This window comes from Schistocerca cancellata, chromosome 6, assembly GCF_023864275.1.
Source record: "Schistocerca cancellata isolate TAMUIC-IGC-003103 chromosome 6, iqSchCanc2.1, whole genome shotgun sequence".
NCBI lineage: Eukaryota > Metazoa > Arthropoda > Insecta > Orthoptera > Acrididae > Schistocerca > Schistocerca cancellata.
Window position 1 is genome coordinate 612,062,597 of NC_064631.1, and position 24,038 is coordinate 612,086,634.

The following is a 24,038-nucleotide window of genomic DNA, read 5'->3' on the forward strand; positions in this document are numbered from 1 at the left end:
CAACATTTACACCTTTCTAAAGACACTCTAGCCCTAATAATGGCATTTAGAGCAACATTTAAAATCTTTATAAAATAGAGAATTAAATACATACATAATGTTAAATTTTCATTTTCAAAATATTACTACTAGTTTAGTACTGTATTACTATGTTACTATAGTACTGTATTAGTTATTTTCAAATCCTTAAATATTTTTAGGGTGTAAGGCCCAATTAAAACCTGCTATTTACATACTTTTTGACTGAAAGTATTAGACATACTGTATTAATTTTATTAACTGTATTAAAGCATTAACTTTGAGATATTTTTTTTGTTTAATGAACCCTGAGCCTTATTCACAGTAAGCTTAAATTAGCTGATTAATATGTGAAATAAAATGCTATTACTGTGCGACAGCAATATTTTATGTTTTATTCTTTTAATGATAGTTTAAGATTTATTTAAATATAATTTCAGTCTCTTCAGAGCTATTTATTCACTGCTCTGTAATAGTTTATGAGCATGATTATTACTGTAAATTAAATTAGCTTTTTACAAAAATACCGTGGGTGTTTATGTTTTGTTTCTTTTTTCAAAGCCAAAAAATGTGTCAGGCTTGTCGAGTTTCCCGGACTGTCGAGCTATTGAGAGAGTCCAGTTTCCGGGGTTCTAGCGCGCGCGCGCACACACACACACACACACACACACACACACACACACACACACACACACACACTGGTCTATACTTAATTTGGCATAGTTCCTTTATTGTGTCACGTATGTAGTCTCTCTCTGTGATGTGGAATGTGCCAATTACTAATATCAATAATTTCCCATGCTACTTTTTGATTCTGAATCAGATATTTATTTTGTAAGCCAAATTGCACAATCCAAATAAATATAAAAAAATTGTAATCACTTTATATTTTGTCTAATCAAAAATTCTCGTTCTAAAATGAAACATGAATTTAAAATTGTTCAATACATTATTAATATGATTTGCAACTAGATAACATGCACTTTTCTGCCTGCTGTTCAGTGCCATTGTCATGGCTAAATGTGATTTTATGTGCATATAAGAGGTTTTCATGTGGGTTTGGTATTACACTCCATTTCTGCAGATGAAGGACAAACATTAACTGAAATGGAGAATAGATTATTGTTTCCTTATTATGTGATGCTCTTTATCTTCTATGTAACATGAATCTCTATCATGTATAAAGAAGGGTATCTGAAGTGTATTTTTAAGTAAGATAGAGGATTTCTTGTACTCTATGGTACAGTTTGATAATTGTTCTGTTAAAAACATGTTGATTATCTCCTTTCTCTCTCCCTCTCTCTTTAGGCTTATTGTGGAAACAAGAGGAACTTGGGGTATTTCACATACAAGGGTACCAACAGAAACTAGACCAGGTCATGTTGCAATTATTGCTGGACTGTATGAAGATCCTTCTGCGGTAGCAAGGGTAAGAAAAATATTTTGTCACTAATGCTTAAGAATAACTCTAAAAACAGTGAGGTGACAAAAGTCTTGAGACAGTGATATGCACATAGACAGATGGCAGTAATATCACATACACAAGGTACAAAAGGGGGCTGCATTGACGGAGCTGTCATTTGTATGGGTGATTCATGTGTAAAGGTTTTCAATGTGATTGTGGCAACATGATGGGACCTGAAAGACTTCGTACATGGAGTGGTAGTTGGAGTTAGATGCATGGGACATTCCATTTCAGAAACCCTTAAGGAATTCAATATTCTGAGGTCTATGTTGTCAAGAGTATGTCAAGAATACAAAATTTCAGTCATTATCTCTTACCGCAGACAACAAGGTGGCCAACAGTCCCGTCACCTAATGACTGAGGGCAGCAGTATTTCTGTAGAGTTATCAGTGCTAACACGCAAGCAACTGAAATAGCCACAGAAATCAGTAGGATATGTGTGATGAACATATCCATTAGGACAGTCTGGTGAAATTTGGCGTTAATGGTCTATGGCTTCAGACAACAGATGCATATGTCTCTGCTAACAGAACAACATCACCTGCAGCGCCTCTCCTGGGCTCATGATGATATAGGTTGGACCCTAGATGACTGGAGAACAGTGGCCTCGTCAGATGAGTCCCTATTTTAGTTGGTAAGAGCTGAAGGTAGGTTTCAAGTATGACACAGACCACACGAAGCTATCTAACCAAGTTGTCCACAAGGCACTATGAAAGCTGGTTGTGGCTCCATATTGTTAGGACTGGGTCCTCCAGTCCAACTGAATGTATCATTGACTGGAAATTGTTACATTTGGCTACTTGGAGAGTGTTTGCAGTCATTCATGGATTTCATGTTCCCAACAACGATGGATTTTTATTGATGACAGTACGTCACGTCGCTGGTCCACAGTTGATTTGAATAATATTCTGGACAGTATGAGTGAATGATTTGGCCAATCAGATTGCTGACATGAATCCCGTCGAGCATTTATGGGATGTAATTGAGAGGTCAATACTTGCACAGAATCCTGCACTGACAACATGTTGACAACTATGTATGGCTATAGAGGCAGCATTGTGCAGTGTTTCTGCAGGAACTTCCATTGACTTGTTGTGTGCATGCCATGTCGAGTTACTGCACTATGCCAGACAAAAGGAGGCCTGACAATATTGGGAGGTATCCAATGACTTTTGTCCCCTCGGTGTATAATCATCCTACAAAAGCAAAGAACGGCCATGATTCCAAGAGTTGACAAGATATTCACCATAACAGTAACTACAGTTCTATGGTTCTAGACATCGAGCTGAATCTGAAAGGTAAATGCATAACTATGTACTATTGATATCCCACCATGAACCATGGATCTTGCCATGGTGAGATGCCTTGCATATCTTAATGATGCAGATTGCCAAACTGTTGATGCAATCACACTGAAAGGGGGGGGGGGGATGGTTATCTGTGGAGTCACCTGACTAAACATATGTTCTTTGAAAAGGGGCAGCAGTTGAAAGTATGGGGAAATTACAGCTATTATATTTCCTGGGGACATGCAGCTGTATAATGTATGATTTTATGATTATGTCCTCCCCTTGGGTAAAATATTCCTAAAGTAGAATAGTTCCCCACTTACATTGGAAATGCAGCTCTACTACGTGATATTATGATGATGGATAAAAGATTCCTAGAGTTGAATAGTTCCATACTCAAACCTCCAGGTGAGAACTACTTAGTAGGTTGTTGACGTTAGGAGAAACAAATCAAGCATTGTGGGGATTGGAGTGTATGAAGTTCTTGTACAGTTTTAAAAAAAATATGAACTGTTAAATATTTGATTATTTGTCACGATAGGTTGAGTAAAAGCTTGATTTGTACAGAACACATTTATCAAAACACGTCAACCAGTCTCTCACTATACAAACATGTTACCGTCATAGCCGGTAACAACTGAGTGTCTGCTTCTTGCTGTCAGATTCCCTTCCTGCACCCCTTGCCTGATGTCAGACTACAGAGGGTGTGTTCACTACACAAATACAATGTAAAACATATCGCTGATAACATATGCAATTACTTATTGTATTTAAATGGAGGCTGTGACTCGTATTGTCACAACCATGCAGTGTTAGATCCCTTGATCAGGTAGGTAGGCAGATTAGAGAAATTATGAAGAGAAATGGATAGATTGAAATTAGATATAGTAGTGAAGGAAGTGCAGTGGGAGGAAGAGCATAACTACTGGTCGGGTGAGTACAAGATTAGTGGCAGTAGGTCAAGTAGGGGCATTGCAGGAGAAGGGCTATTAATGAATAAGAAAATAGGAGTGTAGTATAGCTACTGCAAACAGCATGGTGAATGGCTTATGATTATTAAGCTAGACGAAAAGAAAACCTCCACTACATAGCACAAGTTTTATTTCCATGAGAGCTCTGCAGACGAAGAGATTGGAAGAATGTGTAATGAGATAAAAGAAATTATTGAAATAGTTAAGGGAGGTGGAAATTTAATTTGATAGTAGGAAAAATGATCGGAGGACCAGAGCCGTACCAAGGTGATCCTGTATTTCTTAAAATGAGCTATAACGTTCAATCGATACAGGTAGCCATACCATAGGTGCAACCACAAAAAAGGAGTGTCTGTAAAGAGGCCAGGCCTTTTTAGAAGTTTATTGACTGATCTACCCTTGTTTTTAGTAGTTGATGGATTGATCTGCCCTTGTAACAGCAACCATCATGGCCTTGCTTTGCTGATGCTGCAAAGGGCTGAAAGCAAGGGGAAATCAGAGCTTTTTCTTCCAAGGGAATGCTGCTGCACTGAATGGGAAGGATCCCTGGATGGTGACTACTTAGGAGGATTTCGTCACCAGGAGAAATAAAATTGGTTTTCTGTGGGTTGGAGCATGGCATGGTAGATATCTCAGTCAGGTAGGCAGATTAGAGAATTTAAAAAGAGAAATGGATAGGTTGAAGTTAGATATAGTGGGAGTTAGTGAAGTCCAGTAGCAGGAAAAACATAACTTGTGGTCCTGTCAGTACAAGGTTATCAACACAAAATCAGATAGAGATCATGCAGGAGTAGGTCTAATAATGAATAAGGCAATAGGAATGTGGGTAAGCTACTATGAACAGCATTATGAATACTTAATTGTAGCAAAGATACACACAAAGCCAATGGCCATACAACTTTATATATGCGTACTATTTCCATAGATGATGAAGAGATTGACAGAATGCATGACAAGATAAAGGAAATTGTTCATATATAGTTGTGATGGGTTGCTGGAATTCAGTAGTATGACAAAAAGAGAAAAATAATAGAACAGCATGTGCTGGGGGACGGGAATGAAAAGAGGAAGCCACTAGGTAGAATTTTGCACAGAGCATAGTTGAATCATTGTCAGTATTTGATTTAAGAATCATGTAAGATGGTGGTATATGTAGAAGACACCTATGGACACTGGAATGTTTCAGAGTGATTATGTAATGGTAAGACAGAGATTTCAGAACTAGATTTCAATGGGTAAGACATCTTCAGGGGCAGATGTGAACTTGGACAATTTATTGGTTATCAACTGCAGGACAGAACTCAAAAAATGCAAAAATGTGAGAAATTAAGATAATGATGACACTTGGATAAATTGAAAGAACCAGAGGTTGTTGAGAGTTTCGCAAGGAGCATTAACAACATTCAGTTGAAACTGGGGAAAGGAATACAATAGAAAATGAATCAATAGCTCTGAGAGGTGAAATGGTGAGGCAGCAGAGGTTTGCATAGGTAAAAAGACAATACTTAGTAGAAATCCTTGAATATAACAGGAGATATTGATTTTAATTGATGAAAGGAATAAGTATAGAAATGAAGCCGGCGAAAGGCAATACAGATGTCTAAAAATTAAATTGTCAAAAGATTAAGCAGGAAGGGGTAGGCCAGTGCTGTATAAAGAAGGGGAAAGCTGAAAGATGGAGGGTTATGGTCCCTACAAGGGAAATGAACTCGAAGAAAATAATATAAAAGGATTCTTGTTAAACAGAACTGCGGCAGGTGTTGAATATTCCTTTTTTAACAAGAATGCATTCTTACACTCTTGGTTATCCACAATATAAAGTGTGTTGACTATAGCAAGGGAAGAGGAAGTAGGTGAAGTTGAGCTGGAAGACCTGCTGATGCGAGAAGAATTTGACACAGCACTTAAAGATGTAAGTGGAAATGAGTCCCCTGAAATAAGGACGTTCCCTCAGAATCCTTGGGAGAGTTAACCATGAGAAAACTATTCCACTCAGTGTGCAAGACATATGACACAGGTGAAATATACTCAGATTTCAGGAAGCATATAATAATTTCAATTCCAAAGAACCCAGGTGCAGGAAGCTGTAAGTTCTACAAACCATCAGTTATGGCTTAAAAATATTGACACGAATTATTTACAGAAGATTGGAAACACTGGTAGAGGCTGACCTTGGGGAGGAACAGTTTGGGTTCTACAGAAATGTAGAAACGCGTGAGGCAGTACTGACCCTACGACTTGTCCAAGAAGAAAGGTTGAACAAAGACAAACTTATGTTTACAGCATTTGTAAATTTATAAAAAGCTTTTTACAATGTGGACTGGATTTTAATCATTGAAATTTTAAAGATAGCTGGGATACGATACAATGACTGAAAGGTAATTTACAACTTTTAGAGAAACCACATGGCAATTATAAAACTGGAAGGAATTGAAAGAGAAGCAGTTGTTGAGAATGGAGTGAGACACGTGTATCCTATCGCTGATGTTATTCAGCAAACTGTGAAGGAAACTGAAAGGAAATTTTGAAAGGGAATTAGTATTTAGGAAGAAGACGTAAGGACTTCGCAATTTGCATAATTCTGTTAGCGATGGCTGAGGTCTTGAAAGAGCAGTGAAATTGATTGGATAGTGTCTTCAATGGTCGAAGTAGAGAGGATATAAAATGTAGACTGGCAATGGCAAGGAAAGCGTTTCTGAAGAAGAGAAATTTGTTAACATCGAATATAGATTTAAGTGTCAGGAAGTCGTTTCTGAAAGAATCTGTATGGAGCGTAGCCGTGTATGGAAGTGAAACATGAACGATAAATAGTTTGGACAAGAAGAGAATAGAAGCTTTCGAAATGTGGTGCTACAGAAGAATGCTGAAGATTAGATGGGTAGATCATATAACTAATGAGGAGGTATTGAATAGGATTGGGGAGGAAGTTTGTGGCACAACTTGATTAGAAGAAGGGATCGGTTCGCAGGACATGTTCTGAGGCATCAAGGGATCACCAATTTAGTATTGGAGGGCAGCGTGGAGGGTAAAAATCGTAGAGGGAGACCAAGAGATGAATACACTAAACAGATTCAGAAGGATGTAGGTTGCAGTAGGTACTGGGAGATGAAGAAGCTTGCACAGGTTAGAGTAGCATGGAGAGCTGCATCAAACCAGTCTCAGGACTGAAGACCACAACAACAACAACAGTGTCTTCAAAATAGATTGTGAGATGAGCATCAGTAAAAGTAAAAAACATCACAATGGTGATGGAATGAAGTTGTCATGGTAATAGATTTAGATTATGAAACGAGACAGTGAAAGTAGTAGGCTGCTGATGGCCAAAGTACAGAAGAAATAAAATGCATACTGGCAATAGCATGAAAAGCTGTTCTGAAAACATGGAATTTGTTAACTTTTAATATAATCAGAAGTCATAAGAAATCTTTTCTGAAGGTATTTGTTTGGAATATAGCATTGTATGTAAATGAAATGTGGATGAAGGGCAATTCTGACAGAGAATAGAAGCTTTTGCAATGTCGCACTGCAGAAGAATGAATGCTGAAGCTTAGATTGGCAAATGGAATAACAAATAAAAATGGGGGGGGGGGGGGGGATTTAGGTACAACTAGACTAAAAGAAGAAATCAGTGGGTGGGACATATACTGAGACATCAAGGGATTACCAATTTGGTAATGGGGGGAGGAGGGGGGTTGGGGAACTTAGGGGGAGCCCAAGATATGAATACAGTAAGCAGGTTCAAATAGGCGTAGGTTGCAGTAGTTATACAGAGGTGGTGAGGCTCGTACAGAATAGGCTAGAGTAAATAGTTGTATCAAAACAGTCTTTGGGCTGAAGGTAACAACAGCAGATGGAAAAATACTGCAGAGAACTAATTAAATGCATCATTGTTGTAAGTTAATGACAAATTGTATAAACTTTCTAAACAGTGACGTATCTCTTACATTTTTATATCGCCTACTGCACTCTGATTTTAATATGATGTACAACAAATAACCGATTTTATTTGTTCCTCGTAAATTATTAATAGTGCATAAATCATTAATTGAAAATAAAAGAGAAAGGGCTATAAACAAGTGTTGAGGACATATTCTTTTCAAAAAAAATATTTTTATTTTAGTTTCTATTTCTTTTTGTTATATTTGACAACAAAATCTACTGCAAGTATTTCAGTGTAAAATAAAGAGCATCTCCTTTGCATGGTTGCTAACAGAAAATTAAAGTAAAATGAAATAGTTTGTTATATTTAAGAACTGTTTGCCATTTTACTTATTATTCTGTTAAATAATTTTAAGCATCCCAAGCTTAAACAGTTTCACTTCAGTCCTCAGTTTCACTTCAGTGCTCACTTGGCAGAAGTCTGCAAAAATCAGAAGCCTTTGGTCACATAGCATATCTGCTTCATTGCCCACTTGCCAACCTTTAAAATCCGACAATACCACAGCAGATTTGCAGCAAATACTCCAGTGCTGAACATGAGCTTGCTGTACAGTTAGCAGCTGTATGAAGTAAGTGTACTATTCAGGACCGGTTCGAGAACATTTTTCAACACAAGTAACTTATCTTCTGGCACCTCTCCTCTCCTGCTTTTTCCATTGTATTCTCCCACCCATGTAATTTTTTGTTGTGATACACACTGTTTACAAATCTTGCACTTGGCCCCTGGCTGTCCTCTCATTGTGGCACCCCGAGTGGCCACGACTAATTGCGATACATCCTGTGTAGAAAATTTACAGTGTGCCTCTCCTGGTACTCCTTTCACCTTGGTGCCCCAAGTCTGTTTGGTAGCAGTTACTTCTTTATGATGTTACTTGGAAGAACTGACACTGTGACAACAGCGTGCGTTTATAGCCTGGGTGAGGGAAAGGCACCATTTTGCAGGCAGGGCGATTGAAATCATTTACTGCTCTTTCCCCACCCTCTGTGTGTGTGTGCACCATTCACAGGGGCCAATCTCGCCAAGGCCTCGATACAGTTCTGAGGAGGACATGGGCTGGGGTAAAAGACTGAAAGGGGAAGCCATCTGGTATAAATTTTCACAGAGCAGAATTTAATTATTCCAGACACTATATTTATGAACCATTGAGTCCGGACTTGGCTGCCAGAGACAGTGATCATATCTTGTGTGAGCTACATTTGCGTGAATGTGTGTATGTTGTCTATTTCAGAAGAAGACCTTCTGGCCGAAAGCTAATGTGCCTAGTAATCTTTTTGCTGTGCTGTGCTTTCCCTAGTCACAGATTATTAAGACTGTGTCTTATGACCTCTGTCCAATTCAAGTAAAATGTGTTTGCTCCATAGTGACTCTAAATAGGAGCTGGGACAAACTAGAAGCATTCTTTACTACCACCAAAATTATAACAAGGCCTCCAACTATGCTGTCACATTGGAGTGTTCTTAGCATTTATTGTTATCTGGAACCAGACACAGATCTTGCTGGTAGTTTCAACTTTGTTGGTGCTGGACACTCCTGGTGTACTTGCTTTTTAATGTCTCCAACCCTGGCTAAGGTACAATAATATGTGTATGTCTATACAAATAATAAAACTGCAAAACCATCTCATCTATACATTGAAAATGGTTGCCAACAGCTGGTTGTGGGTGATGTAGGGAATGTAACAGAATATAATAAGACTACTCTTAAAAACTTGGACTGTCTGTCTCAACATGCTAATCTACAAAACTGCTAGATGAACTGTCAAGGGGTTGTCACAGGTAACTTGAGCATGGCTTGAGACAGCATACAGACTGTATTTCATCAATATCAGATTATGGGGAAAAAATTTTAATTTAAAATTTTAGCAGTGTGCTCAGATTAGTAGTTTGGATGCTGACCTACTTCAATGACATGATCATCACGACATAGTATGCCAAAGACCCAATAGATGGCGCAGTTACTCCCCCCCCCCCCCCCCCCACCACCACCCCCCCACCCCCACCCCCACCCCCCTAGTGACAGAATTCTTTTCAGCGTTTTCTGAAGTTTACATCAGTGACAGAATTAAGTGCCACGATCTTATCTTTATGAATACAGACTAACATATGGTTCATCCAAACAATGCCAGATGTTCTACTTGTGCTTGTTTTTACAAACAAGGAGCAGACCTACTCCTCCTTCTGATATACAGACAATTATCAGAATATCCCCCTCATCAAGATACTTGCTGAGAATGCCACTTACTTGATGATAACAAGCACCGAGATGACACTCTGGCTGAAGTAGGCGTTAAGGACAATGTGCATTGATTGCATCATTTCTTTGCCATTTCGCTGGTATTTTGTGCCCTTCCTGACACTGCACTGTTTTGGCAAAAACACCAGGCTAAGATGGCTGAAGATTTTTATAGGAATTTTGGACAAAATATTGTAAGGGAACAGAACTACAGATTGTGTGACTGTGCTCTTAATGCTTGGTGGCTATTTAAAATTAGGTTACATCTGTAGGAAGAAATCCTCTCCCTCAGCTCGGTTGCCAGCACCTTTAGTAGAAGATGAATTCATCGACAGAGAGAATACAGTGGAAATGAGTTACAATCCAGCAGAACATGTGGAAAACTTGCAAAATGGATCCAAAACCTAATGGAAGAACAGCGCACAATATTCAGATGCATTTATGGGTGTGTCTACAGTAATATGGGAGAAATTTTTTTCTGGTTGCATCTTGTGGGACAGGGAAAACGTTCCTCACTAAAACCATATCGGCACAATTACGAGCCCAAGGACAATTAGCTGTTGCTTTATTGGGAATCACAGCCACTTTGTTACCTGATGGTAAAACTGCTCTTACAATGTTTAAACTCCTGATAGGTTTGGATGTCAGTGAACACAGTTTGTGACACCTCTAGGAACAATGACAAAGCCAGGGTTCTATGTGATTGCTGCTCAATAATATTGGTGGAGTACACCATGAGTAATCAAAAAGTAGTGGAGGCAGTTGATAGAATCCTCAGAGATATTCAGCAAAATGATCAGGTCATCGGTGGTGTTAAAATCCTTTTTGTGACAGTTTTAGGCAGACATTTTCAGTTGTACCACAGAAAACAAGGACAGATGAGAAAGAGCATACTTGAAGATCTCACGTCTGTGGCGACACCATGCAGATGGACTTAACAGTGAACATGCAGCCATGAATAGGAGGCAATGCAAATGGACAGTAGTTTTTTGATTTATTGTTAAAACTTCCTGTAAGAAGATGATCAAATCATTTTGCCTGGTGATTTGTGCCCGTACAGTACTTTCGCTTCAATACCTTATTTCTTCAGTTTATGGTGATTACATGCAAACAACAATTCGTTAAAACTCTTGGCTTTGTAAAGGGCTGTGACAACTTGAAATGATCAAGCTGCAAAAATTAACTCAGACATACTCACTCATGTTGAGAGAGAAAAATTATTACTAGAGTCGTATAGCAAGATGACTGTACCAGTAATCCAGTGAAATTTTTACACTCTTGTTTGAACTCACAATGTGGAAAACACAAGTTGACACTTCCAGAACAAGTATGTATAATGATCTCACAGAACAATAGTTCACAGTGGGTGCAGTGTGTGGCAAGGTATGGCATAACCACACGGCAAGGTGGGCACACTACAATTCTAGCTAGCTTAGTAAATAGTCTGATGAGCAAGAGCAGGCTGGGGGTGATCGCCAGATGACAATTGGATATGTAGATGGCGTGTCACAGGTTGCACTAGGAGATGTCTGCACAGCCATTGTGCACAATCACTTAGCTGCACTCTTCTCCCCCTGGCAGCCATGCTTCACAATAGAGAGTTCCGAGTGACCATCACGTTACATGTGTCAGTCAAGCAAAGACAGCACATTGAATTACTACATCCCTTCTTACATGGGAAAGTGGCGAGCTGCATTTCAGTGAGCAGTTCCCAGTCAATGTAGACAGCAGCGTATGGCCGAAACAGCTGGAGTCTTGGTGGCCCCAACGCTGGTAGCAGAGGCCTCTCCAAAATCCATCTTACAAACATGGATAGAGGTGATTTTGATGGTGTGTCACCATCCGGTTCCCTGTGCCAGAGTGAACACTTAACTTCCCTGCTACTGTTGGATGATGCAGGAATCCACTTGTCCTGACATCTGAAGCCCTATGCCCGCATGCAGATGCCCGCCCAGAAATGCGGAGACAGCACTGCAGATGGCCCCACAGGCGTTGGTAGCATGGGATGGAGGAGAGTATTGGTCTTACGGCCATTGAGGAGTTCCGCGAGACACTTTTCCCTGTCGGCATTGACCTGTAGGAACTCATAAAAAGTGTTAATGCTTCACTGTAGGAGCAGCTGCCACATATTCCTTCATCTGTGTTTTAAAAGTTTAGACAAGTCTTTCAACCTCACCATTTTGGGGGTGGAAAGACAGAGACAGCAGGTGTTAAATGCTATTTCTGTAGCAGAACTCAACAAAAACCAGGTAACCAAAACATGACATTGTCCAACAGTGTGAGAGTAAGTCCTACAGTAGCAAAAATTGTGCTGCACACTCTGACCTTAGCCCCGCATGTATGGACTGACAGTTGACCACTTATGGAAAGTTGGTGTACGCATTGAGGACAATCAGCCAGGAAGGGACCCGCCAAGTCAAGATGAACCCTTTCACAGAGGTGTGAGGGTGTTGGCATGGGTGAGAGCGTTTGACAATGTGCTACTTGCTATTGTTCACACTGATGACATTTGTGAACAAGATGTTTGGCTTGCCAGCCAACGCCCAGCCAGTACACATGGCACCAGGTGAGCAGTTTAGTTCCCAAGATGCCCTAACGACTATGGTGCACAAGCCATAAGAATGTCAGGCGCAGAGGTTCCAGTGGGACTGCCATGAAAGACCATTGATGTTTGGTTAGTAAGATCACTCTGTCGACCAGTATTAGCAGGTGTCACAAGTGGATGTAATGCCGCAACTGATTGGTGTCCAGACCAGTAATGTTGTCAGGCCAGCCCTGTTGTATGTACTGCCATATCAGTTGTAAGAGGGTGTCCCTGGTTGTGGCCACAACCACAAGGTCCTTCATGCTGTCAAAAGTGCCCACTGCCTGTTGAGCCTCTTTGCCCAGCAGGAAGCACAAGATCTCGTCTTGGTCAAACTTCAGGTCAGGGGATGGAACGACATGTCTGCATAGGCATGTTGAGTGGTATTGCAGAACTGAATTTCGTAATTGTACCTGCTGAGAAAGAATGTCCAGTGCTGGAGGTGGTGGGTACTCCTCTCAGGTATTATATGCACAAATTAAGTTGACACTCGGCTCGATGGCTGATGGGAATGACTGTAAATGGGAAATGTCTTTACGGACACTCCCATCGGCTGGCGCGCTGATTGTCAGATTAGTCAGTGTGCATGTAGTAAGTTTGCTACAGGACTTAAGATGGATGTCATGGTCTTATAATTCTTAATGAGGTGAAACTTTGTTCTGTATAGGAATACGTGGAATTCCTTCAGCGCAAAGATGATCGTGAAGGGCTCTTTCTCGATTTGTGAATACCTCTGCTGTATGGCATTGAGCATCTTCAAAGCAAATTCAATTGGATATTCAGAGCCATCCTCATCTCTCTGTGCCAGGGCAGCCCCCAAGCCCCGTTCAGAGGCGTCTGCTGCTACCACTACCTGGTTGCCCGTTTGAAATGTGGTGAAACATGGTGCTGGCAGGAGGGCCTGCTTCAGGATTTTGAATACCTGTTCTCATACCTCCAACAATACAAAAGGCACACCCTTCTCCTGCAGGTTGTTGAGTGGGTGCACGATCAATGGCACACCTGGGATAAATTTTCCGTAATTAGATTTTTTTCCCAGATAAAATAGACCTCCTTTGAATTTGTGGGGCGAGGAAGGGCAATGGTGGGTTCGACCAGTTTCTGTTTGGGCATAATACCTTCGCAGGACCAGTGTTTGAAAAAAAAATAATAAAGAGAGAGAGAGAGAGAGAGAGAGAGAGAGAGAGAGAGAGAGAGAGATAGTGTGTGAGATTGCATTTAAGGCCTGTGGACTGGAGTGTGCGGAACAGCCACCACGTTTCCTAAGTGTTCTTCCGTAGTGACCTCCGTCACCACAGTGTCATCTAGATAATTTATACAGCCTGAACCTTCCTGCAACAGCTGCTCAGAAATCTCTGAAAGGTTGCTGGTGCATTGGCCACCCGAAAACTAAGTGTCTGAAATGATGTAATCCATGCGGCCTGTTGACTACCAGGACATCCTGTGATTCCTCATTGAGGGGTAGCTGTAAGCAAGTTTAGGAGAGATCGATCTTTGTAAACCACTGGCTTCTGAAAGTGCAGAGAGAAGCTCATCTGGGATACATATCAATCTCTGACTGGGAATTAACATAACCTTAAAATCTCCACACAGGTCCAGTTTTCGTGATGCATTTTTCACAATAACAAAAGCTGTTGCCCTCTCACTTGCAAACATGGATTCAGTGATGTCCAGGTCTGTCAATCTATTGAGCTTATTCTTGATACCATCCCTCAATGCACAACAGAAGAAGCAAGGGTGTGCCGACATATTGATATATTGTACACTGTAAAGTTCTCCGCTTCTCCTAGACTGTCAGAGAAATTTCAGGGTACTCATTATGGAAGGTTTTCAATCCCTGAAATGATGTGTTTGAAAGTTTAACAGGGATGCAGAGGCCCTCGTGCCAACATATAGTTGAACTTGTTTATTGCGCAAAGTGAGTATGATCAACAGTTTCCTGGTGACACAACTGTGATGTGAGACTCTGACAAAATCACATTAGTGTCCATTAGTTCCTGTCAAGATGAGTGTGTTTTGCCCAGATCATGGCAGACAGACATGAGATGTCCTTACACTGTGCTTACCTGTCAGGGCAGTCTTCTCTGACATGTGTTCAAAAACAGTCTGGTTACAAAGGAAACAAGTGCAGGTCAGGGGAGTGAGACTACTTTCCTTGTTTATGAGACAGAGCCAGAGTGTTGTGATGTTTGTACTCTACTGTAGATGCATTTGCTGTGTTGGAAAAATTGGAACATTTTTCTTGGTTTGACATGACATCCACTACCTTGACCAAGAATTCTAATTGATTGCCTGTAGTCTGTATAACTTCAAAGGATTGACCCTGTTTTAAAACATCCTTCAAAGCAGGGTCCTTAGTTTGTAGAGCTTTCTGATGCACCTAATATTCAGAGCCACTCAAATGATGATGTCTCTAATCACTTCTGCATACGATTCCTTATTTACTGCAGTCATAAAACAGCATTTCCTGTTGAGTTCCTACAGTTCAGTCACCCATGCATGTAATGACTGATTAGGCTGTTTATGACACTGATAAAATTCCACTTAGGATGCAATGACACACCAGAATCAGTGAAATTAGGTAGATAATAGAGCACACATTTTGTCAAAGGTCAAATGTGTCAGTTCTGTGAGATGGGCCAGTTTGCACAAAATCTGGTTCATATTGGGTACAATCCACAGTAGGAAAACTGACTTTACAATGGCTGGATCCATTACCTGAAATGCGATAAAGTGTTGCTGGGGCCACTTCGCTTAAGCTTCCCACTCTTCCGCCATCTTTCTGTAAGGTGGGAATCGTGGCGGATTTGTAGCTGACTGCCAGGAGGACAACAAGGCTTCCTGACTTTTCTATCCCCCTAATTGCTGTACCACAACTTCCATTGACACACCCGGGAAGGTAGCCCGTTGCGCGGGAACTATTGTTGTGTAACAGAAATGAAAAATGTGCCTAGTCAGTGCCAGTTATGTTGTAAATCAGAACATAAAAAAACACAAGATAACACTTCCAGAACAAATATATATAATGATCTCGGAGGACAATAGTTCACAACAGATACAATATATGGCATAGCCACTTGGCAGGACAGGTGCAGTACCATTATAGCTAATGTAAATAGCATGATGAGCATGAGCAGACTGAGGGGATCGCTGGGGCAGCAGTCACATACATAGACGGCCTGGCACAAGTAGAGCGGGAAGGTCCCCACGCAGCCATCATGCTCAGTCGCTTAGCCGCTTTGTCTCTCCCTGATGGCCACACTTCATCGTAGCGGACACAGAGTGACTGTTATGTCGTACTTGCCAGTTGTGTGACAACAGCTGATGTAGCCCAATGGGTATGGTACAAGGCTTACAGTTACTTCCCTCCAATGTAACATCATAGAAGCAGAAATTTTGATGAAAAGTGGTGCGGTCAAGTGAGATTTTATACTCCAATCCTGCTTATTCCCATTTCACTTTGAGTGTTTACAATTCTTAGGGAGCTTACGTTATGCCTTGACCATGAACAAAGCTTGAGTCCAGACACTGTGAGTTGCGGGCATGGACCATAATGTCAGTTGCTTTTTGCACTGCCAGCTCTATGTTGCTCATTCCCATGTTACTGAAGCAAACAAGCCCTTTGTCCATGCCCCAATCATACCACTACAAACATTGTGCACAAAGAAGCTTTATGAGATAAAAATAAATTCCACGCATACAAAGTCTCAGGCATAGCTATAAATAAATGCCCAGGCAGTGCTGCCTTTCTAAGCAAGTATAAACATAAATCTGTGAACTAATTCATAAGTATGGGGTAAATATACCATAACCTGTTGGGCTCTAATACTTGTTTTTGATAACTTCTACCCAACTGTATCTATACACTATGAACCATTTCCAGGGGCACATGTGAACCATTATTTATTGTGTATGAACTGCAGAATAAAACTGAAGAATCTGCAGAATGCTATGACATTCAGTTTTTTTCACATCTCTACTCCAGAAAGAATCACTTGTTGTTGAGAATTCCAAAATCGGCATTAGGTAACAACTGACTGAAACAAGATAAATCAAAACAATACAAAATGAATGAATAGCTTTCAGAGGTGAAATTGTAAAGGCAGTGGAAAACCAAACAAGCAAAAAGAGAAGGCTCACTTGAAAACTTTGGATAAGGCATGATATATTCACTTTATTTGAGGAAAGGATAAAACACACAAATGCAGTAAATGAAGTGGACAAAAGGGAATGTAGTCCTGCAAAAAATGTTATTGACAGGAAGTGTGAAACGGTACAGCAGGCATGGGAAGAGAAGAAATGGAAAGCTATAGAAGCATTATGGCTATGAGAAAGATAGATGATACCTATAGGAAAATTAAAGAAACCTTTAAAGAAAAGAGAAGCAGCTGTATGAAAATCAAGAGCCCAGATGGCTAGCCACTACTATGCAAAGAAGATAGGGCTGATAGGTGGAATGAACATGTAAAAATCTGCACAAAGGAAAAGAACTCTCCTCAGTAAGCTTTAATCCTAGGGGACACATCCCCAGGTGGCAGATATGGGGATGCTCATAAGCAGCAATTGCAGCTGAAGGATGGGAGGGAAATAAAATACCACCTGTGGACCACAAAGGCTGGAGAGAAATCTTTGATACCAAGACTGCCACCAGAGCTTCTTTGAGGTCCAAGGCTGTGATGAGCATTTAGGTCAGAGCAACAATCAGAAACAGTGGTGTAAGAGCCCATAGGAGTCAATAGCAAGTCTCAAGTCTTCCAGGAAGATCCTGACCTTGGAGTCACGTGGCAACCAACCATAAAATATTTAAGCGAAAAACTGATGCAATTATGCGGCACACACAAATGAAAGAGAAGTATAATGCTAAGATGACCCCCTCAAGTGATGAAAACATGAGGGTGTTCCCCACAAATGACAGAACATTTAAACAAATACTAACAAAGAGATAGAGGGGCTGGCCAGTACTTACCTCAGCTCAGAACAGCCGATAGATACACATAAAACAGAACCGAAAATTTACGTTCCTAGCTTTCGGAACAAATGTTCCTTCATCGGGGAGGAGAGAGGGGAAAGAAAGGGAAGAAGGGAAAGGAGATTCAGTTACTCACAACCCAGGTTATGAAGCAACAGGGAAAGGAAAATAGGGAGGGTAGCAAGGATGGAGGCATGGTTGTCAGAGGGAAGCCAAAGATATTCTACTGTAAGTACTCTGCCAGCTTCAAACCAAAGAGGATGCATACAAAGTAAAGAGGTATATAGTATAAAGATAAACACAACTATATAGAACATCTAAACAATGGTTCATTGTGCAAAGGTCAGAAGTGTGCATTTCTGTTTGGAACATCAGCACTAGGACAGGACACAATGCTGGATTAAGTGCTGTATAGAAAGATGTCATATCAAAAAAATGGAAGGGGGCAAGATGATGACGGATAGGGAGAGGATATAAACTTCTATATATAATGGGACAGAGAATACCAGAAATACGGTTGGGATAGTGTTAGATCAGTATGTGGACCAAAATGTAATTGAAATAAATAGAAGGGGTCATAATATCTCGATACTATCTTGACAAAACGAGGTAGGGAGTGCCTATGTGCAGCAAGTGTGATGTCCCAAAACCAAGAAACAAGAATTCTGGGAAGAACTGTATGTTCAGCTAAGTGCACATGCTGCATAAATATTGATGAAATGTTTGTATTAAGCTGTCTACTTGACAGAAAATCTGAAGGTGTAATGAAATAGCACTTCTATTTTTTTAATATAATTTACTGTAATCAGATAGTGTAATAAACCCATAAGCTGTTCAGAAAAGGTTTGTTTAGTGGCTACATGAACCCTAAAACAGTCAAGTTTGTTTGTAGATGGTACAATAATTTATATTAGTGATGATCCTCGAGAAACAAGCATGGCTTACCAGCATTGCTGAAAAACAACACTAATATTATTCAGTGCTGCTACATTTTTGCCATGCAGAATTTCTCACAGCAAGCGGAGTACAAACTGAATAACTCTCTAAGCAAGTGTTGTAATTTGGCGTTTCAACATAAACTCACAACTATTCCATCCATTTAATGAGGACCTATGATGTACGGCTCCAAACTATTTAACAATTTGAAACACTTTTATTACTAAAACATATATTTGCACTTGTATGAATCCAAAATATTGTTAAGGCTAGACAAATTTTCTGTGTCAAGTGGTCTAAAACAGTTCATACTGGAAAAACTTCTGAATGAATTCTATCAACAAACTACTTAGCTCAAAACTTCAAACAGCAGACTAATGCTTATGTCCAATCATCCCATTGTATATAACACCATCTTTTTGTGACCAAAAACTACCTTCTCATGCCTTTGTAGTGATTTGAATAGGCTATTAAAGATAGCCGATCCAGTGGCTCAAGCTGACCCAAACAAGCTCTCAGCTTCATATGTGGGAATCTCCGCTACAGACTGTTAACAAAGATCTACACATTCAGAATAGGTTCCCAGGTATGTGAGTCAGCACCGAATGTACATGATAGGGTGAGCATCAATGTGCAACGGTTTGTTGATGACACTGTAATGTACAAGAAAGTGTCTTCGTTTAGTGACTGAGGGACAGTATATGGTGACTTAGAATTTCAATTGGGTTGATGAATAGCTGATTGTTGTAATTGTAGAACAATACAAGTTAATGCAGATGAGTAGGAAAAACAATTGTGTAATGTTCGAATACAGTATTAGTGGTATGCTACTCGACACAGTCACATTGATTACATATCTAAATGCCTTTGTACAAGCCTTAATTTTTCTTATCTTGTCTTTGTGGTCCATACCCAAAACTTATGTTTGTAGCAGTAGAACCATTCTGCAGTCAGCCGCAAATGCCGATTCTCCAAATTTTCTCAGTGGTGGTTTGTGAAATGGACATCATCTTCCCTCCAGGGATTCATACAGTATATGATTTCACGAAGCATCTTCATAACGTGTTCCTAAAACTACTGGCAATAAATCTAGCAGTGCATTTATATTGCTTTGATGTCCTCCTTTAATCCAACTTGGAATTGAATGGCTGTTGATCTCACCATTTTTAATATGTACCTCCCCGTCAGACTGGGAAATACAGTACCCTGAGTTACTTAACCTGATGCAGCAACTCCGCCAACCCTTCTTCCTCCCTGAGGCTTTTAATGTGCATAACACCTTTGGGGGAGTCCCAGGCAATCTGCTTGGAGTCTCCTCACTGTATTGTTGGTTGATGATTTTAAATCATGTTATCCCAATGACAGATTCCCTGCCTATTTCAGTACAGCACACAGTTCATTCTTGGCCATCAGTCTTACACTTTTGTAGCAATCCTATACTCCAAGGGCCATTCTCACAGATGGAGGGCTGGGGAAATTGGGGTGAGAATGCAAGACCGTCAGCTCACTCATGAATGACTCAAATGACATTTCTTGATGGTCAATTTCATAATCTTCAAATAGCTTCAAGAACAAAGAATGCTGGGAATAGTTTACATCCTCCCTGGAAATGCACACCCCCTCCACCCAGATGGGGGTGAAACACTGTGGGTTATTTGACCACCAATGCCCAATGACTATTCCTAGCCTTCACCTTCATGGTATTTCCACTGGTCCCCGTGACTTCTTGGAGCATTTTGTGATCAACTTTGCAAACACATCAATGGTCCACTCTTACCGCCCTTCTTTCCAGGCACAAAATAAAGGATGAAGGGCATTTTCCTGTCTTTTACTATACACTGTTCAGAACCATACAATGGACCATTCACAGAGAGGGAACTACTTGTTGACCTTGACTCACAACATGACGTAGCACTAGGTGCCGACTTGTTCCATAATGAACTGTTCCAAAACCTTAATGTATATCAGAAAAATTAACTTCTCAGAGTTTTTAATTTATCTGCCTCAGTGGTGAATATCTCACACAGTGGTGGAATTGTACCATTATCCAAATCCTTAAGCCGGGAAAGGACCCATCCTCCATTGACAGCTACTGACCGGGCACCATTACTTGTATGCTGTTTAAATCACTTGACAGGATGATGATCCTTGGATTGTGCTGGTCCCTCAAGTCGTGAGGCCTTTTGCCCACCTACCAGCATAGTTTATGGAAGAACCAGACCACAACCAACCACTTGGTCAGATTAGAAATGGCAATACCACTTCACTTACCTTTTACTAAATACCACCATCTTGCTGAAGTTTCATTTGACTTTCATGAAGTGTATGACACTGCCTTATACTATCATATGTTGATCATACTCTGGCTGGGGTTTTTGTTGCACTTTACTGACATTTATATACAACCTCTTGTCCTACTGATCATTCATGGTTAGTTAATAAACACCTCAGCTGTCCCCACAGCTGCAGGAGAATGAGATATTTCAGGCCTCTGTGCTCAGTGTTGCCTTTTCCCTTGTAGCCATCAATGGAATAATTGACTCTATGGGACTGACCATTACTCCTACCCTCTATGCAGATGATTTTTACCTTTAGTGTAGCTTTCAGTCCATGGCTCTCACTGAGTGTCAATGCCAAGAAGCCATGTAAAGGACCTCTCCTTGGGCCACAATCATGACCGTACTTTCTATCTCACCAAAATGCAGATCATGGGCTTTTGTCATCGCATCTTGATCCATCGAGATACAGAACTTTTCCAAGTAATCCAACACCTCAAAGAGGTTGTAAAAGCCTACTTCCTAGGCTGCTCTGATAATAAATGGATGTGGCTTCCCCCTATCCATTAAGTTGTTTACAGGAACTGAATGACTCTGATTTCTCTGTCATACTTCTTAGGTTGCTGACTACTTTACTCTGTTGGTGTTCATTAGGCCTGTAGTTGTATCACAATTAAACTATGGATTCCTGTATATGATTAAATAACACTATCATTGTTGCAGCTGAGGCTAGGTTTGTCACCAGGGCTTTCCAAAAGAAATCAGTAGACAGTTGTTGGCTGAGTCTGGGATCCTACTGCTGCAGTTTTGGCTTCACCAACCATTACTTTACTATGCCTTCTCTGTCTCTCAATTCCTTAACTATCCCAACTATCAGATCATTTTACTCAGTCAGGAATTCTGATGTTTGATACATGGCAGGACTCCAGATTGGAATTCAATGGGAAAACCTTCATAAAGATCTTTCTCTCCCTCAATTGGCTGTATCCACCAGGTCACTTCATGCAGCCTCCTAGTTTCTACCTAGACCACACATTCAGCTTGGAGTGTAATGACAATGGTTGGTTGGTTATGGTGTGGTACACTCCATTTACAATCTGTCACCCTGATGCATATGTGTCAGCTTTATCTCCTAAATAATTTCCAGTTACTATTCTTGAAGTGATTTCCTTTTGTGGTCCTGATATACTGTCCCATGAGATAGTGACGTATGACTACTTCACCTTTTGGAGTGAGGTGGATGCTGGAAGAGCTTTAGTCAGTTTCAAGCTACTAAATTACATAAACCAGTTTTCACAACTCTTCTTTCTTGTACCAGCAATGGTTCTCATGTACATTTCAAATTACAATGATGGGTAAACTAATCTCTCTTACTTCATAGCTTATGACAGATTACAACATTTGTACATGTACCCCTGTGATGACATTATACGACAGCACATAGCCGACTGATAGTTTTCATAATGAAACTTAATTTGTTCCATCGTCTACATTCTTGGCAGCACCCCTTTGCTTCCTTATCTCCAGGGCACTGACAAGCCGTGGCATCTAAGCATTACAGGGTCTCCACAGCAGGTGGAAACACACATTTTTCATCATGCGTTGCCAGTGTCAAGGTAACTCCTTTTTTCATCTATCTGCAAATACGTAAAATGAGTGCAAGCACAGTGGGGTGTTCTGCTCTTAACAACTACCTAAACTACATTTTCACTTTCCACGAACATCTTTCATCGGCCTAAGAGGATGAAAGTGGAACTTGTTATTGCATTGAATCCCACGTTACACTACAGATCCCCCCACTTAGATGAAATATTTTGTGCAACCCAACTTACTTAACTATTTACAACAATGCGTCTCACCTCCATGACACCCCAACCCCTTGGATTTGTGTGTAGATCCCAAATGACAGTGTTTTTTTAGAGTTACGATGGAAACCATTGCAACTGTATAAACACAGTTGTAATGTATGTATCTGATTGATACTGTTTTCGTGGTGTGGTAGATTTGTTACACAGTTTACTTGCGTCAATGTTATTGCTGTGCCTACAAATAAGTGCTGAGCTTTCCTGAAGCAGTGTACAACCATTTGACTTCACTCATGGAAATACAAGCATATGACCACCTCTGTGGATTCACCCATACCTCCCAAAACACAGTGGGTACACATTCTAAGTGTCCCAGTAGCAACTGCATGTTAACAGATACAGTTTAAACTATTGGGCAGCATAGAAAAAGATGAACAACTTTGACTTAATCTTGTGTCTTGTTGATGTAGTTGCTGTTGGGTAAACAGTGACTTTTGTGAGAGCCTTTTATATGTTTTCTAGCAGTCGTACTTCAGATGTGGCAAATTTTCTTGGCTAATTGTAAGTCACCCATTTGTGCTACATGTCCATAACATTTCAAACGTGTTTTTGTGCAACGGAACTTAATTGTACCATCGGGGAAAACATTTATTCTGGGCTATTGCTCATCCAGATAGCTTCTTTTGTATGTATCTTTTAAATTATTACCTATCTGCAAATTTTGTTTTAATCATAAACTTTTCAATCAGCTATGCATTTTGTTTTCAGGGGTGGAAAGAAAATCCTGTTGAGTTCGATACTGTGTTCAATCAGAGCCGCTTCACATGGTCCTGGGGAAGTCCTGACATTCTACCTATGTTTGCAAAAGGTATGTATACTCATTAATCATTAGATCAGCTACATTGTTAAATAACTGCAGACAGTATTTTCATACAGACTGTACAAAGAAAAAAACACCAAAGACATGTAGTATGTTATGGTCATTTTTTAAGAAGGTACCCAGTGTGTAAATGCATAGTTTCGGCACTATGGGCCATCAGAGTGTGATAATGATGGTGTTGGAGCTTCTTTGGATTGTGTTTGGTATCCTCCCTAGTTATGCATCCCCATTAGCTATCAGATTGAAGTGGACACTTATGACACCACAAACAGCTCTCCAATGGATTACACTGAATACAAATCCTGACTGGGGTGACAAATCCTTCCCACCTGTGACCAGATGCAGTATGCTTACTTCTGACAGGGTATTGATAATTATTGGTAATGATCCGTCTAATCATGTTACAAAATTTGAATTTTAAAATCCTTTTGACATTGTAATTCTGTCCGAGACAGCAAAGGACTTGGAAGAGCAATTGAACGGAATGGACAGTGTCTTGAAAGGAGGATATAAGATGAACTTCAACAAAAGTAAAATGAGGATAATGGAATGTAGTCGAATTAAGTCGGGTGATGCTGCGGGAATTAGATTAGGAAATGAGACGCTTAAAGTAGTAAAGGAGTTTTGCTATTTGGGGAGCAAAATAAGTGATGATGGTCAAAGTAGAGAGGAT

The 24,038-nt window shown here is 40.3% G+C and overlaps 1 protein-coding gene across 2 annotated transcripts in view; it reads left to right on the forward strand.

The window, feature by feature from the left end:
* The window catches only part of LOC126191154 (GPI ethanolamine phosphate transferase 1), a 276,012-nt gene that overhangs the window by 19,043 nt on the left and 232,931 nt on the right, over positions 1–24,038 (forward strand). For both annotated transcript variants that reach the window (XM_049931924.1, XM_049931925.1), the window contains exons 2-3: positions 1,327–1,447; positions 23,254–23,353. In XM_049931924.1, coding sequence (XP_049787881.1) covers positions 1,327–1,447; positions 23,254–23,353 — 221 coding nt within the window. The remainder of the gene's footprint in view (positions 1–1,326; positions 1,448–23,253; positions 23,354–24,038) is intronic.